At 58.4% G+C, this 16,081-nt stretch overlaps 1 protein-coding gene across 5 annotated transcripts in view; it reads right to left on the reverse strand.

Moving 5' to 3' along the window:
* HTT (huntingtin) overlaps positions 1-16,081 on the reverse strand; it is a 136,701-nt gene that overhangs the window by 958 nt on the left and 119,662 nt on the right. For 3 of the 5 annotated variants that reach the window (XM_082464327.1, XM_082464328.1, XM_082464325.1), the window contains 15 exons: positions 13,916-14,103; positions 12,161-12,287; positions 10,826-10,926; positions 9,717-9,871; positions 9,219-9,358; positions 8,741-8,823; positions 8,131-8,261; positions 7,891-8,020; positions 6,108-6,263; positions 3,764-3,954; positions 3,380-3,494; positions 3,028-3,241; positions 2,611-2,716; positions 862-1,024; positions 541-701 (listed from right to left, as the gene is read on the reverse strand). In XM_082464327.1, coding sequence (XP_082320453.1) covers positions 541-701; positions 862-1,024; positions 2,611-2,716; positions 3,028-3,241; positions 3,380-3,494; positions 3,764-3,954; positions 6,108-6,263; positions 7,891-8,020; positions 8,131-8,261; positions 8,741-8,823; positions 9,219-9,358; positions 9,717-9,871; positions 10,826-10,926; positions 12,161-12,287; positions 13,916-14,103 — 2,161 coding nt within the window. Of the gene's footprint in view, positions 1-540; positions 702-861; positions 1,025-2,610; positions 2,717-3,027; positions 3,242-3,379; positions 3,495-3,763; positions 3,955-6,107; positions 6,340-7,890; positions 8,021-8,130; positions 8,262-8,740; positions 8,824-9,218; positions 9,359-9,716; positions 9,872-10,825; positions 10,927-12,160; positions 12,288-13,915; positions 14,104-16,081 lie in introns of those variants that run through there. The other 2 variants (XM_082464326.1, XM_082464329.1) reach the window with 2 other exon arrangements.

Genomic DNA, 16,081 nt, shown 5'->3' on the forward strand with positions numbered 1-16,081 from the left:
GCACCCGTGCACTGAGGGCAGAGCCGGGCCACCCTCCCGGGCCGCTGACAGCGCCAGGACGGCTGTCTGCTCCGAGGCTCTGCGGTCTGTCCTGGGGGGCGGCTGACAGGAGGGGAACGTCCCTTTGGCAGCCAGCATCTTGGGGGTGGCAACTGGATCTTCACTTAAGCTTTTACCCAAGAGAGTGATACGAGGCACGTGACAAAGAATAACGAGAAGCAGCACGAGGGACACACCCAGCTGCACGGACCCACGAGCAGGCGGGAGGAGCTCTTTGGGGGGGGCCTTGCCCCCCCGCACTCCTCAGAGCAACACCCCGGCCCCGCCCCTCCTGCTATGCGTAGGGAACACACGGTTTTCTGTTGCCTTGTCCACGGCTTACTCTCTTGGGGCTTAAAGTAAACATCACCTAGACACCCGGGCTTTCTGCAGAGCTTAGGTTTCCAAAACCTTAACGCAAACGTCAACCTGGATGTTGACGGCGGTGCTGCCGCTGGGAGTGCTACGCCCCGCGGGGCCCCAGGACCCAGGCAAGGATACATCGCCGAAACCCACGGGCTGGTGGAAGCGCTGACAAAGAAGCAGGAGAGGCTCCACATGGCCATGGCAACCGGGGTCCTCTGCGTGAAGTTGGAGAGGGACAGCAGGACCCAGTCCCGGACCATGGACGACTGCCCTGTGCTGTGCAGAGTCTGGAACACCTGCGAGGGCGGAGGGCCCCGGGGGGCCACCCCGTCAACACCGGCTTCGGGGAAGAGTGGCGGCTGGCTGCAAGGGGAGGATCTGGCAAGTCCCCGGGGCCGACACGTCCAGAGGGTAGTAGGCACCCGGTCTGGGGGCTCCCCTGGGCTGGGCCCTCACCTGGTACACTACGGTGGCCATGAACTGCGGGTACGGTTGCTGGTTGGACAGAAACTCTCCGATGACCTTGTTCATGACGTCCTGGGGCGGGAAGAAGTCATCTAGAAACTGGGGGAGGATTCGTGCCACCACTCTGGCTTCACAGGGAAAGCCCTTCCTGATCCTGCAGGGGGGAGACACGGGTCAGAGCCCCACCCTGCCCGGCTCCCAACCCGCGCGGGGGCCCCCAAGCCAAAAAGGGGCCCTGAAGCAACAAGCAGAAATGGTTTGGGGCAGTGGCGTTATGGGGGAATTAAGTCAGTCGTAACAGAACCGCGCCCTCGCTAGGGCCTGTCCTCACCAGCGTCCACATGCTCCTGGACCTGTCGGCGTCTCGGCCAGGCCCCCTTCTCACCCGCCTGTCCCTGGTGCCCTCCTGGCACCTCCCTTCAACACACCCTCAGCGGGCATCTTGGGCAGCGTCCTTCCAGGTGCCAGCTGGGAAGGCGGCCAGCAGGCTACTCACGCTACCGTCCCGTTAGCGCACACCGTTGGCCCTCCGTATCCGTGGGTTCCACACCCGAATTTCAGTCCGCGGTTGGTTGGATGAAGGCAGAGCCCGAGGATACAGAGGCGGATTGTGCTTCACTCTTTTATACCAGGGACTTGAGCATCAGCAGAGTTTGGAATCCGTGGGGGGGTCCCAGAACCAATCCCCGTGGATACCGAGTACTGTACAGAAAAGCTATGTGTGACTGAAAAGCACCAGAAGGGACCTGGAAACTGGCCCAGGCGTGCCTGACCCACCTGTCTGCAGACGCCAGCCGCTGCCCAGCATGGGCGACACTCGCAACTGAAAGTCAGCTTTGTCAAGCCAGTGTCCCCCCGCGCGTCTGGAGGGTGGTCAGGCTGAACGCCAACACTGCACTGGCTGAAGTGTTTATCCCACCAGCAGGCATGGGAACGCAAGCCCCACGTGGGCAGGGGCCTGAGCGTGGGCGCCTCTGCCCACCGTGGAGGGCCCAATGAATGTGAGGGAAGAATGACTGTAAACGCTTTCAACGCTCAACGTGAAAACAGCCCACGCCCAGCTTCCCACAACCCCTCGCCTGGCCAGAGCAGACGGAGAAGGTCCTGCTAAGTGTGCTCTTGTGAAACCCCGACTGGCCTCCTGCTGACCGAGCTGACCAGACCTGTCAGGCTGAGTGGTGCGGAGTCGGCTGCCCCAAGGCCACAGACACAGCACGTCGCCTGGACCAAGAGGCCTGCGGCAAAGTCGGACGAGGCCCCTCACCTACTCTACAGGGCCGCAAACTGAGCCAGTCCTAGACACAAGGGCACACACGTCGGGGGCAGGCTCTCAAAGATGTCTGTGTTTGTCATTTAAGTCTGTACCACGGTCTACCGAAGCCTCCTGAGCCACTGCTAACGTGGCGCCAAGACTCCTCTCACAAGGCAGCAGGTCTGCCGGCCAGTCGCATTACAGGCCCTCCCGACACCACCGCACGGCCGGACTGCCCCTCGCCTTCAGCAGACACGCCAGCACTGGGGACAGCCTCGGAGCCAGTCGAGTCCAAACCCGGGCGCTGGGGTCCTAGGACTGCCCGCTGGAGCAGAGCCCGAGGGCAGCGCGAGCACGCTCAGGGCACAGGCAGGAAGCAGGCAGCCCCCAGCGGCGGGCCGAGAGCAGAGCGGGTGTGCAGGAAGCAGCAGCTCCCGGCTAAAGCTCCAGGGCAGGGCAGGGCAGGGCAGGGGGGGCTCCATTCTTACCTGTCAAAAAGAACAGACACACGCTCCATGGCCACAATCACTGACTCGCTGTCGGGGGCGGCAGGGCTGGGGTCTGAGGTTCTGCCTGGACTGATCTTCTCCTTTCCTGAAACAAAGCCGTTCAGTTCTTTTCATTTGTAAAACCGCACAGGCTGTGTAAGTAGGGCCTGGAACTCATGCAGGAGTTTCCTAAACCCCTAGAGATGATCTGAGACCAGGTGGAGGGAGCCCCCAGCACCCCAGGGCCCAGCCCAGCTACACAGGGCCCAGGGGTCCGCCTGCAGACCCGCTCCCAGGCGGGGTTCCGGCACCCGCACAGCTCTGCAACCTTGAGAACCGGAGGGGCCTGTGGTCTGCGTCCCGTGCGTCGGAGCTCGGCGGCACTGACCCGCCGGGCACAGGTGGCCCCCTGCTCACCTGTGTACATACAGGTGAGCATCAGGCCCAGGGCCGCCATGGCGCGGTGCGGGCTGTGCACGTTCACTCTGTCCACGCTCAGCTTGACCAGGGACTCCGCATCCAGCCGGGAGAGCTGCTCGGAGAGCAGCAGACGCTCCAGGCCCCTCAGGACACAGTGGTAAACGACGGACGGGGTGGACTCCTCGCTTCCAGACAGCATCACCCCACACATCTGGACAGGAAGCAAGACCTCCCAGTCAGAGGCCACGCCCGGCCTCCTGTCGCTCAGGCTTCTTCCCCCAGATGAAAGCAACCGAGGGCCCCACTGCGCAGGTCCAAGAGCACGGAGCCCACGCCCGTTCCCGCGCACCTGTATTATGGATGCCGAGAACTCTGGCCCGACGTCCAGGGGGTAGTTCTCAATCAGGTAGAAGGCCGTGGCGCACATCACCAGCACGTGCTGCTGGCTGTGGATGTTCACGCAGCTGAGAACGAGACAAGGGCCAAGCTCAGCCACGCACGGCGGCTACTCCCACGCGATGGCACGTGGTGTCCTCCTGTCTCAGTGACCTCAGCCACTGTCCCCGTGAGAAGGGTGCCTGCCTGGGTCCCCGCTGACCCCTGCCCATGATACGGCCAGGGTGTGACGTACGCTTTGACATGCGGAACGTCACTTCTCACAGCCCCCCACCCCTGGTCAGACAGAAGGCCTGGAGGGAGGCAGCAGCGGGAGGTCCTGGCCGCTGCCACTCACTGGGCTACGCCTTTGAGGCTGGAGAGGAGGTAGTCGCTGAGGGCCGGGACGAGCTGCTTGGCGGTGTCGTCTAGGAGGTCGCACTCCAGCACGTAGAGGACGCCGTGCAGGGCTCCGATCTTGCTGGGCAGGTGGCTGCTCCGGAGCGTGCTCTCCAGCAGCCGGCTGACCGGCTCTGCCACGGCCTTGTCCTGGGGCACAGCACACGCGGGGGCTAGCCTCACAGCGCCGTGGGGGCCGAGGGAGGCCGGCCTCGCGCTGCGGTCGGGCCTGCGTGCGGGGCTGGCCCTGGGCTGGCGTCCGGGAGCTGGGGTGTCGGGATGGGGGGCTCCCTGGGCCTCCCCTCCTGTGTCTGTGCTGGCACCCTTCCCCCCTCCCCGGGGCTGCAGTTCGGTGTGTGCCCGGCAGAGGGGCCTGCGGAGCCTGCGGGCCCCCAGTGAGAGCCCCGGTTCTGAGTCTCTGACGAGCTTCCCTGGGGACAGCGTGTCGCTGGGGGTGGAACGCGGCCCGCGTGACTCCACGGGACGGGGTTCTGGAAGCTGGCGCCTGTTTCCTCTGGACCTCGCCCCCGGGCCCTCTCCCTTCGGTGGTGCTGCTTCACAGCCTTTCACTGTGATGGTTCAGAGCCCCGAGTATACGTGCGCCCTGCGTGTCCTCCTGGTGTGGCCTTGGGGACCCGCAACGGTAGCCTAGGCTAACTTGTACGAAAATGGTCTTAGCTTCCCTCAGCAGCCTAAGCAGGACGGAGAGAGGCAGGAACCTAAACGCTCAGCACCACACTCCGCACTTCAGATCGGCTTTTCACCAGAGAAGACACGGTCACAAGGCAGAGATGGCGACCACTGCTTTTCACAGACCACCCCGCCCAGACACAGGCGACCACCGCTGGCCGAGGGCCTTGTCTCACTCTGCAAAAGCCACGACGGCTGCCTGGCCCTGCAGCCCTCCCCAGGAACTCCGTGCTGGGGCCCCGGTGGAGCCGACAGTGCTGAGGACCGCCCCCTGCCCACACCCAAGGCCACCGACCACCACCAGAGCCCGCCGGAGGGCGCGGCTTTCCCCACACTGGGGAACGGGAACGCTGGTGCTGCACAGGGGCACAGGGGCACAGGCCACGACCTGCAGAAAGGCAGCGTCCTGAGGGAAACTGCGCTGCCCTTCACACCGGGCCGGGAGTCCGCGTCCCCGCGCCATCCTGCCTAAGCCTCTTCTTGAAAACCATGCTCACTCGCTCCATTTACTGACAACACAACATTTACCTCAGGGATCTAGGCCAGAGCACAAACACAATTACCATGAAAACAAACCCAGCAGTTGAAACTCCCGCAACGACAAAAGGACCCCTTCAAGCCTGGCCCCAGGGCCGAAGGCCACCCAGGATGAATGGTACCTGCTCTGGGCCTTGGCTCGGAGGAACAAATTCAATGGGGGAACAGTCGGGAAGGAGGGGACGGTCAGGGCTCCGGTCGTAGACCCCAGCTCACACCCCACGTCTGCCCCGTCCTGTGCGACCTGGAGCAAGTCAGCAACCCCCCACCTCGGCCTCCTCGGGAGCAGGTGGGATCGTGGCGGCCCCACCTCCGCCAGCCTGTACACAGGGTGTGTGGGGCACAGGGGAGAGCTCCGCAAATGGCAGCGCAGTCAGGACAGACAGCATGCGTGTGGGACGTGGGAGAGGCACCTGGGTGCCACCTCGCCCCTCGCCAATGGTCCCAAATGCCCGGCTCATGGCGGCCACCCCTGCGTCTGTTCAGGGAATGAGTCTCTATTCTAGCATAGAGCTGGATTCCAGGAGACATCTGAGCGAGAAACAGCAGTGACCGGCTGATGCCACATGGCCTGGAGTCACGCTATTTGCCTCCAACGGCAGGGCTGGTATTTTAACACGCTCTAAGAAATGGCAGGGCCTGCGGTCAGTACTTCCTGTGTCTGTACCGCGTGGTGATGTGGCCTCAGAAGACGGCGAGTCCCAATCAGCTAGAGGCACAGCTACAAGGCTCAGGAGAAGGCCCGCCCGGGCCCTGGGCTCAGAACAGAGCACAGGATCCAGCTCCGGGGGTGGGAGCACAGGGTCACTGAGACAAACGGCCTCGGGAGGAGGCTCTGAGGACCGGGAGCACGGGGGGCTGCAGCACACGGAGAAGGAGAGCGGGGCGCTGTGGACCACGGGCGACCGTCCAGGAGGAGCCAGCCCCGCTGCCCCCGCCGGCACAGCCGAGCCCCTCCGGGGACAGGCACCGGGATAACCTGGGGGACCAGGGGACAGGAGCCCCAACTGAGGCTCGCCCAGCACCGCACACTCCACAGCGACGCGCACCAAGGCCCCACGCCGCCTCCCACTCACCATCCCGAGGACGGCGGCCGCCTTGCAGGTGGCGGGTACCAGGTACTGCTGGAGAATCTCGTCCTCCGAAGGGTGCACCCTCCGCAGCTCTGTCAGCGTCAGGTACATCGTCTCAAACTGGTTGCGCTCCGTAAACAAGTCTGAGACCACAAGGAGCTGGCGACGGGACATTCGGGCAGGAAGGGGTGAGTTACGCTATGGGAAGTGCGCAACGCGGGACTTCACAGGAGCCCTGACCGGGAAAAGCAACCAACAAAACCCGGAAACCTAAACTACACTGTAAACCTGTACCCGCGTGTCCTCCTAGTGCCTGTACGCACACACTGCTGCCGTGTGGGAACCCGCCCCCAGGCCGCCACCAGCGAAGCTACCGAGAGCCCCGGAATGGAGAAATGGGCGATCGTTTTGGAAATCAATGCTTTGGCAATGATTCTTTTTGTCTCCCCGAAACGTTCAGTGTTCACGTTACATCTAAAAACAAACTTTGATTAGGCATGAAGGCCCTTTTTCTTTAGGATGGTGAGGGAAGGCTGGGGTTGGCCCTTTCTCAGAGGCCCCAGGCGAGCTGAACCAACAAGCCAGCAGGACACTCAGCGAATCATCTAAAAGAGCACTTCTTAGGTGAGCCGCTCAGGGCCACAAGGTCAAAACTATTTTCCTAAAAACGCTAAGACCCTACTTGCCTTTCTCTCCTGTGCTCTCCCAACTGTACAGTGGTATTTTCTAGAAATTACTTAATATTAACAGACTGAATACAGAGGAGATACAAGAGTCTTGGCCACGCCATGCGGCATGTGGGATCTTAGTTCCCTGACTAGGGATCGAACCCTCGTTCCCTGCAGTGGAAGCGTGGAGTCTTAGCTACTGGACCACCAGGGAAGTCCCCCCAGGGGACTTCTAATGAGCCAGACGTTAAAGAGATTTACAAAAGTATACAAAAACTAATTTTAAAAATTTATTTTAAAATAGAAATTGTTATCCTTATTATTTTTAAATGGATAACTTTTTAAAATTTAAGATCTTTAGCAGAACTTAAACTTGACTTTTTTGAAAAAATCAATTGTAACTTACATTACAAATTAAAAATGAGGTTCTTAAAAATCTCAACTTGACCAGATATGAAACCATTTAGAAACCTTTAAAGGAGTATTGAGAAAAACAGACTTGAAAAAAAAAAAGTTTGTCATTACCTAAAAGAGACATCTTTCGGTAAAAATAATAAAAACCCTGTGCTGCACAGGTAACAAGACGGTTCCAGTAACTGGGCATCTCTCCTTGCTGGATGGCTAACCTGGGTGACGTAGAGAAGCCAGCACTGAATAAGTAACTGTTTTAAAACTTCTCAGATGTGACTTCCAATACTGCAAGCATGGATGGATGTCACCGACAGACACCAACGCTCCTTGGGGTCCCCACCAATCTCAAGGATGCAAAGAAATCCCCTGGCCAACAGTTGGAGAACAACTGCTCTAAATTGGTATTTCTCAAGCACCAATTGGTGGTCGGGTGGTCAGTGGGTTGGTGGTCGGGGGACCGTCCATCACAAGCCCCCGAGGAGACAACGTGGACAAGGACGGTGACCCTTCAGACCTTACGGTTAACGTGCCGTCCCCACGACATTCCCACTGGACTGACGGGTGGCACTGCCAGGGACTGGACCAGTGGAAACCGCTCCTTCACTGGCTCCAGGAGTACTTCATCCTCCACCCGTGTCTACGCGTCCCCTCACGGGCGCCCAGAGACCAGGAACCCCCGGCGGGGGTCGGGGGGGAGGCAAACTCACCGACCGCACCACCTCGCTGATCAGGATGACGGGGGTCCTCCTGGCTGAACTTGACGGCAGGATCCAGCGACTGTACAACTCGAGCAAAAACTGCGAACAGGAATGGATGTCGACTCCAGCCCGGTGTTTCCTGCAATTTCCCCCCAACAGAGATGAGAGGTTCATTTCCAGAGGCACCCCGGAAAGTCAAGTGACTAATCAGAGCTCTCCGATCGCGTGAACACAGAGGTAGACGGGAACCTGGAGTTGACTGGAGACGTGGGCGGGGACGACGGTGCGGGGACCTCGGCCTCCTCCTCCTCCTCCTCGTCCCACTCCTCCTCTCTCAGGGGCGTGATGCTGTTCCCCAGCCACACGGAGTGGATGGACACCTTCGAGGGGCACAAGACGGGGGCCGACGCTCAGGGCCGGAGGCAAGGGGCGCTGAGCCGCAGGTACTGCCCGGGGTCCCTGAGGCGAGCAGCCCCAGCACTCAGCAGGGCTGCTCAGGGCGCTCTGCCTTCAGGACTAAAGACCTGATGAAGTGACAGGCGGGGGCAGCCGAGGAGAGGGAAGGAAAGGGCCTCTAAGGAAGGACACTTTCGCTCCGAAGGGACATCGGGGTGAAGTCTCGGCACAAAACTGAACCAGAACGTTGGATCTCTTTTCAAAACTGGTCCTCTCGCTGGCAGTCACTTGAGGACCCCGTTTTTCTGCATTACTTGCTTAACAAAGCTCCACACAAATGCAAAAGAGTGCCATGCTTATTCTGCAGAGGGTGCGGTGGGGAGGAACTTGAGAACCCGGACAGGCCCCCCGGTCCCCACGCGCCCCACGGGGCCTCGCGCTGGACGGAGGCTGGGGGACTGACCTGGCCGAGGTTGTAGCTCGTGTTCCCCAGCTCCCGCTCGGGGTTGACCTGCAGCAGGAGCTTGTCGTGGCTGATGAGGGCACCTGAGGAGCGAGGGCCCGTGAGTGCCGCCTGCACGGCCGCGAGGGGCTCGGGGGTGTTCTATCCCTTCACAACCCATTAAGCTGGCAGGGCCAGGGGGGCGATGCTGAATTATCACTTTTTCTCTGTAACAAACCAGCTTCAGACTCTGAACCGGAACCGGTTGTGGGCTGAGGTGTAAAAGCTAAGAGTCAGTAGCCGCGAACGAGGCGACTACCCAGCCGGCAGCCCTCTGGGAGCCCAGACGACAGCTCTTGTGGACGGGCCCTCCTGGGACCCCGCCTCGGTGCCGGGGCTGTCCAGCTGTGCCCACCGGCCCAGGGCATAGGCTGACACCCACACTCAACCCATCCTCCCCGCAAGCCCCAGGGACAGCCGGCCCTCTCCCCACAGGTACCTGTAGTAGCTGGAGACAGAGAAGGGACGGGGTCCCATGCCTGGTACAAGTGATGGGTGGCGATATTCTCCCTCTTTGAAACCATCGCTTGAATTTCCTGCTCTACGATTCCTCTGATGATGCTCAACTTCCTCCCAAACCTAAAGTTCAGAACAAAGGTCATAGAACATCTGGTTCCTCCGAATCTTACAAGTGAAAACCACCAGGCTTCCCCAGCTTTGCCTCAAGGAAACACAGGCACCTCCAAGCCCCGTGCCCACACCCTCTGTGGGCGGTTCCCGTCTGCAGGCCCTGCGCAGGTGTTCTATCAGCTCCTTCGGAATCTGCCCTAAACACTGGATGCCCGAGTCATCAGGCCTCAGCCACCAAGCCACTTTGTATCTGCACCCCCTGCACGGGGTTCTTGTCTTTAATTCTGGCAGCAAGGGAAAGGGCACCCTGGCACCTCCCTGCTCCCACCGCGGCCGTCCCTGGAGACACAGGGCTTTTCGGGTGAACCTGGTGTCGAGAGCTTTCAGGGGCTTGTTCCGGGGCTGCTGCTCCAAGCAGCTCACGGCTGGGTTGCCGGCCACGGGCACAGTCATTGCGCTCAGCACCAGGGAGGTGATGGCCTGCACGGCCAGGACGTGGATCTGGGTCCTCTCCGTGTCCTCCTGGAAGGAGAGCCCACGGCACCAAGTCACAACACAGGCAACCACCGCTGCCCCACCTGTGGGCAGAAGCTGCGGGCCGTGGCTGTCCAGCCACGTGGCCTTGTGGGCGGGGGCCCCCGAGTGCGACAGGGGGGTGTGCCTTCCCAGCCAGGGTCCTGCTGTGTCTGCCTAAGTTCACCAGAACCCACACACATCTGTGATTTGAGATGAATCTGATGGGCAAATGGCTGCTTTTGAAAGCAAGGTCTCCTACAGGCACAAACCTCCAAATATGAATTACTTTTTAAGAAACTGTCCTTAAATTTCCTCACTGATTTTAGGGACTCTGCATATGACAACCTGTTAGTTCCACACCTGTGAAAAACAACCTTGATGATGTCTGACATATATACTCTTTGAACGGCCATTTCTGGACGTTCACACCATACCTTCTGTCAGAATTAAAAACGTATCTCATGACTTAATGTTTCAGGCTTTGCTTTATCTGAACATGTTTTTTATTAATATTAAAGTAACATAATATGCATTAACACCCCAAGAAGCCTGATAAAATTTTCACAAAACAGTCAAGAGAAATGAACACAGGTACGTATGTGTGGCCTTTATGATGTGCCTTTTCATTTTGATGAAATGTTGCTACACACTGTACCCTGAATATTGAGAAACAAAACTCAAAAATATTTTCAAGAAAGGACATAATACTACTGACCCTGAAAGGGCAGAGCACTGTGATAAACGCACTCCGGCCGCGATTCTAGGGTGCCCAGACCCTGGGGAGACTCATTCCTGCTCTGGAACACCAGTCATGACATGATCTGGCTACCTTTTAAAAATACGGTAAGACAGAAAAGTAAGAGCTTGCTGCCCTGCCTTTCCCCACCACGGATGACTCGCGAGCTGCTGTAACCGCCCGTGTGCCGGCCAGCAGACACCGGCGCCCGCACGCGGCCTTACTTCGGGCGGACTCTCCTCTTGCTCCATCACGAGGGGCTGAGTCACCAGGACACCGAGGAGGGTGGCCCACGTTTCCTCAAACTGGGTACGGCTGGTCCACCCTAGAAATGCAAATGTCACTTTAGACAGAGGGTCCCCTGCTGCTCAGACTTCTCGATGCCATGTGGCAGCTGGGCCCTCCGGCTCTCACTGGCCCAGGCGCCACATACAGCCGCTCCCTGGACCCTCACGACAGCGCTGCGACGCGGCAACACTGCCAGCCGAGCCCAGTGGTGACGGGACCGAAGCACACAGGTCCAAAGCCACACAAGAGGCCAGGCTGAGTTCAGCCCAGGTAGCCCGGTGAGAGGCACCCTCTGGAGCCCTGCTGTGTAGACGCAATGAAGTAAAGGGACATCTGAGCAGGCTACACTCAAATGGGGTCTGAGTCGCTTCTGCCCTGCTCACCAGAGGGTTGGAAAGTCCTCCAGAAATCACATCCCCAGACTGAGCGTACACCCCAGAACACAGAACTGAACTTTTGAGTGGGTGAAGGGTGTGCTGTGTGAATTCCACCTCAGTACAGCTGTTAGAAAAGTTAAAGCGCTGGTCCCTCTGACCCCACCAAGAAGAACAGTAGGTCAAAAAAGAATGTAATCTAGCAGGGGTGTGTGTGCTCAAGCCCTCCGAGAAGGCATCTCTGAGGGGCCACCCTCAAGCACCGTCACAAGCTGCACTCAAGGTGCTGTTTGATGAACGATTGTTTCGAGGGCTGCGTTAACGTCCCCACCCGTGACCTTGGAGGTGGAGGTGGCCATGTCACTTGTATTAGGGCTACAAGTGACAAGAATGGGGGTGTTGAGGACAGGAAAACCCAGAGGTTAAAACGACGTGCCCCACACTACACAAAGCCCAGTGTTGTCCACCTAAAGCCTACTTCCCCCCACCTCTACCTCTGGCTCCATCTCGCCCAGGCTGCTGGTTCTGCATCCGAGAAAAGGGGCATCAGTGACCACATAGGAAGCACTCAGAGGAAATCACTGCTGCCCTTTAGCTTAGGTGCTATACAAATGCTGAATCTGGCTTAGCATTATCAATTACTAGGGTACCCTGCCTGACCTGAAACAAGTCTGGCACATGAAAATTTGGCATTAAACTCACACACACACACACAAACTTGGATCAAACTTTTCACTGTGACAGCTTTGTGTACATTACAGAACGTATTCACGATTATGTTATGCCTTAACTCTTTTGTGGAATAAAAGGAGAAGACGGGTCCCACTACTGCAGCCCTGGCTCCCCCAGGGCAGGCATGATGACGTGTAACCACGCCGGAGGGGAGACCCGGACTACCTAGCGTATTGATGCGGTAGATGAACTCTTTGAAGACTTCCTTTTCCTGGAGGAACTCCACGGGGATCTCGGGGAACACGGTGCCAAAATCCCCTCCTGGTTTGGGTGACCATCCGAGTTTCCACACCTGAGAGGATGAAAGAGACATAGTCTCCCGAGTCAAGTCAGGATGGCCAAACCGCGAGGGAGCCAGGAAACACGCTTTCTCTCGGCGCAGCTCCTTGGCGGCCACCTCTTCCTGAGTGCAGACACGGCGGAGGGAGGGCCCTGGGCGCCGGTGCCGCGGGGGCTCCCAGACCTGCCCAGGGCTGCCCACGCAGGTGCCCCCGACCCTTAGAGGCTGGCAGGAGCACGTGAGGTTCGGCCACACACATAAATATTTACCGCGAGCAAGCACGACAAGAGCCACGCCAGCCATTTGTAAACTCCGTCAAGTCCAGCTCTGTCGTCTGGCGCTGCCACGCACACCGGAGGGACCGAGGCTGCCCCGGCAGCAGGAGCCCAGCTCCCAACCGGCCGAGCCGACCCCCTCGGAGGACACAGGCCGCTGCCGGCCAGAGCTCGCACTCTGGATCCCCGAAGCTGGCCAGTGGGCCTCGAGGAGGCGGCCGGCTGGCCCCCGCAGCCCCAGCGCCCACTGGCCTCTGGAAGATGCCCTCTCAGCCTCTCACCTGATCCCCGAACCCTGCTGCACATCCACAGGAGGGTCGTGGAGCCGCGTGGGTTCAAGCCCACGCTCGCGGAGTTTCATCTACAGCGTGCGTGGTCTGGGCAGCTCTTCCCATGCCCGGGCCAGCCATCGAAGCCTCCGGACGGTGCTTGCCTGCATCGGCTCCCCACTCCCACCCAAAGGTGAGCCGTCTCGACACATGCAGCGAAGGCCCAAGCGCGGCGCCTGGGCTGAGACCCAAACCTGACTTCCCAGCTCTCCCCACCCCGGGGTGCCGGGTTTCACCAACGCCCACAACTCCCAGTTTCCACGACGACCCCAGGGCAGCACGTCACTGGGCTTTTCCTCAGAAAGAGCTCCCACAGCGAAACCCTCTTCACCCTCAGGGTCGGGGCACACCACGGCCTCGGTGCAGCCGCTGCGGAACCTCACAGGCACAGAGGCTGAGCCCCGCCGGCGGGCACGCACCCTTCCAGGCGGCACCAAGCGCCTGCCTCTCGGTCCCGGCCCACCTCCCTCTGCCGGCTCCAGCCTGCGGGTGCCAGCCCATCGCCCCACCTCTCCCTCCAGCAGGTGTGAGGGCAGCAGTGCAGCCTCCTGCGGCCCGCGGCCCGCCCGCCCAGGCCCCTCTGTGACGTGAAGCCGGGTCCCACTACGCCGCCCACCTGAACCTGGTTCCGAAGGCAGCTTTAAAAGAGCACAGGAGCTGCAGCTGTGCCGTACCCCCGAGCTGCCCCCGAGGGTGACCACCTAAAGGGAAACGCCCACTCCAGGAGGTATAATTTCTGCTCTCCCGTTCAACAGACGAGTCTGAGGACCTCGGAATCACATCCAGCATTGTGAGAGAAAAAATCTCATTTCATCATGTGAGGATGCCTCACCCCATTTTGGAGCATTTCTACCAACGACTGAGCCACATCACGCCCGAGGACACCAGCCCGGTGTCGCGAATGCAACCAAGGCATGCTCTGGCCACCGCAAGTGGGCATCTAAGCGGTTTCGTGCTCTCAGAGCCCTGAGCCTGGGGCCTGCCCGCGCGTCCCCCTCGCTGCTTGGGTCTTGTGCAAAGGGAGGGCCAGACTCACCAGGGGCGGGACGCGCGTGTAGCTGTTGACGAGGGGCAAGCGGGCCAGGCTGACGACGATGTTCCTGAGCACTGGCGTGAGGAACGCTGGGGCGCTGCTGTTCCTTTTATGGCCCAAGGCCAGCACCAACGGCAGAGCCTCCACCATCTCGGCCACCATCCCACAGGCTGCAGCGACATACTGAGGGTCTAAACAGGCACCGTGGGTGACAGAGGACCGTTCTGTCAAAACACACCCCAAACCCACCATCCCTCCCCCTGACCTTCCCACCCTCGCAGATAGTAGGCACAGCCCCATTGCCGGCCACGCCTGCCAGAAACGTGGAGCCCACGAGACTCTAGGCGGTCGCTGAAGGCCTACAGATCTCACCTCCTTCACATCCATCTAAACAAGCAGTCCTCTCCATATCGGCCAAGACTGGCACAAACACCTGGAACCTGGTCCCAGCCTCCCACCCACCCTGCATGTGCAGCCAGCTGACACCGAGGAGGAGGGTTCAGCCCCTCCCCGGGGCTTTGGCTTTCTCTGGCTCTCCCAGGACCCTGTGCTCGCTCGCCCCTAGGCTGGTGTGTAGAGACCCACGCTGTAATCCTCGGTTCACCGTTTCCCCAAGATCAGGGGTTCTGGCGGCTGGTGGAGGGATTCTGACGGGCTGCCGAGTCCTACCCGAGAAGTCCTGAGACAGAATGCTGAGGAAAACCCCACGTCCTGAGGGTTTAAGAACCACTGCACCTCGAGGGCAGGGGCACATTCTTCCTCACTTTGAGTCTGGCATAGAGTATGTGCCAAAAAATTATCTGCCAAGTTGATAAATGCTTAGGGTTGCGGATGGATACTATCCACCGTCCACGAGATTCAACAGTCTAGGCAGCTTCTTCATAGAGAGAAGGGATGACTGCTGGACTTAAGGAATCGAGCCCTGAACTACGAGAAACAAGGGGGACTTTAATACCATTTCCGGGACCATCTTTAAGAGGTACCATCCTACTGAGGTGATAAAGAAAGCGAGCTTCTTCCCCTGGCCAGGATGAAATTAACCAGCCTAAATGGGGCCATGGAGAACGAGCACAATTGCATTAACCCGAACTACATATGCTCCAGCCAGTGGGCCTGCCTGCTCTGACTCAACCACGTGAAACGCCGCAACTATCTTCAGAGGGATGGAAATTCAAATTACAACTAACATACGGTGACATTCCCTGAGCACTTACAGCAAGCCTGGCACTTGTCATGGGTTCTTTATGTGGATTAATTTACTTAATCCTCTGGCAGCCCCATCAGGTGAGTACTATTCTTATCCGTACTGCAGAAGCACAGGGCAGTAACTTGCTAAGGCCACACAGCCAGAAGGTGGCCGAGCAGGAAGTGAGTGATTGCACGTTCCTCAGTTATCAGTAAGGAATCACTAAGTCACAAACTCGGGGATGGCAGAACCAGAGTCTTGAGATAGAGGCTCAGAGAAGAGCTTGGCTGTGAACAAAACACCACCGCTTCTAGATGCTGTGCAACTGTAAAACCTTGAGTGGGTAACAAGAAGAAAAATTCCTATCTTAACACCACCAACAGGAACACTCTTGTCATAACTGGGGTTGAGCAAAAGCTGGCAAAAAAAGACACAAAGCATTTATCTACCTGCTATTACAAAGGCATGTTTCTTAAGCCAACAGAGCACGGATAAGATTTCGATATTCCAAGTAAGAGTGTTCCATAAGAAAGACAGCCAAGAACTGCCAGGTGGGGCATTTACTTCCCACCTTTGTGGGACAGGCTGCAGGTTGGCATTCCCACCAGACCCTCTGGGGAAAGAGCCTGGAGGCCCCTGGTGACAAGAAGCTTTCCTCCCAACCTGCCTTGCCACCATTTTCAGAGTAAAATACCTGAGTCGGGAGAAAGTACATGAAAAACTAAGGTACATGGCTAAATCTAGGTTTAAATGATTTTGAATAGGTTTAAATGAATGAGATGTGTATTTTTTTCTTTTCTTTTTTTTTCTGTAGGGAGAGGAGGAATTTTCATTTAAAAGTCCACCAAAATATATGGCTGAAACAGACACTCAGGTTACCTAATATTCACATGGTATTTCCACTAACTTTAAGTTTCTTAGTATTTTTATTCATTCATTTGTTACTCAACGAACATGTGTTGATCACTTATAGCAGTGAGAAC

The sequence above is a fragment of the Balaenoptera physalus genome (assembly GCF_965194825.1).
Source record: "Balaenoptera physalus genome assembly, chromosome: 5".
In the NCBI taxonomy this organism is placed as follows: domain Eukaryota; kingdom Metazoa; phylum Chordata; class Mammalia; order Artiodactyla; family Balaenopteridae; genus Balaenoptera; species Balaenoptera physalus.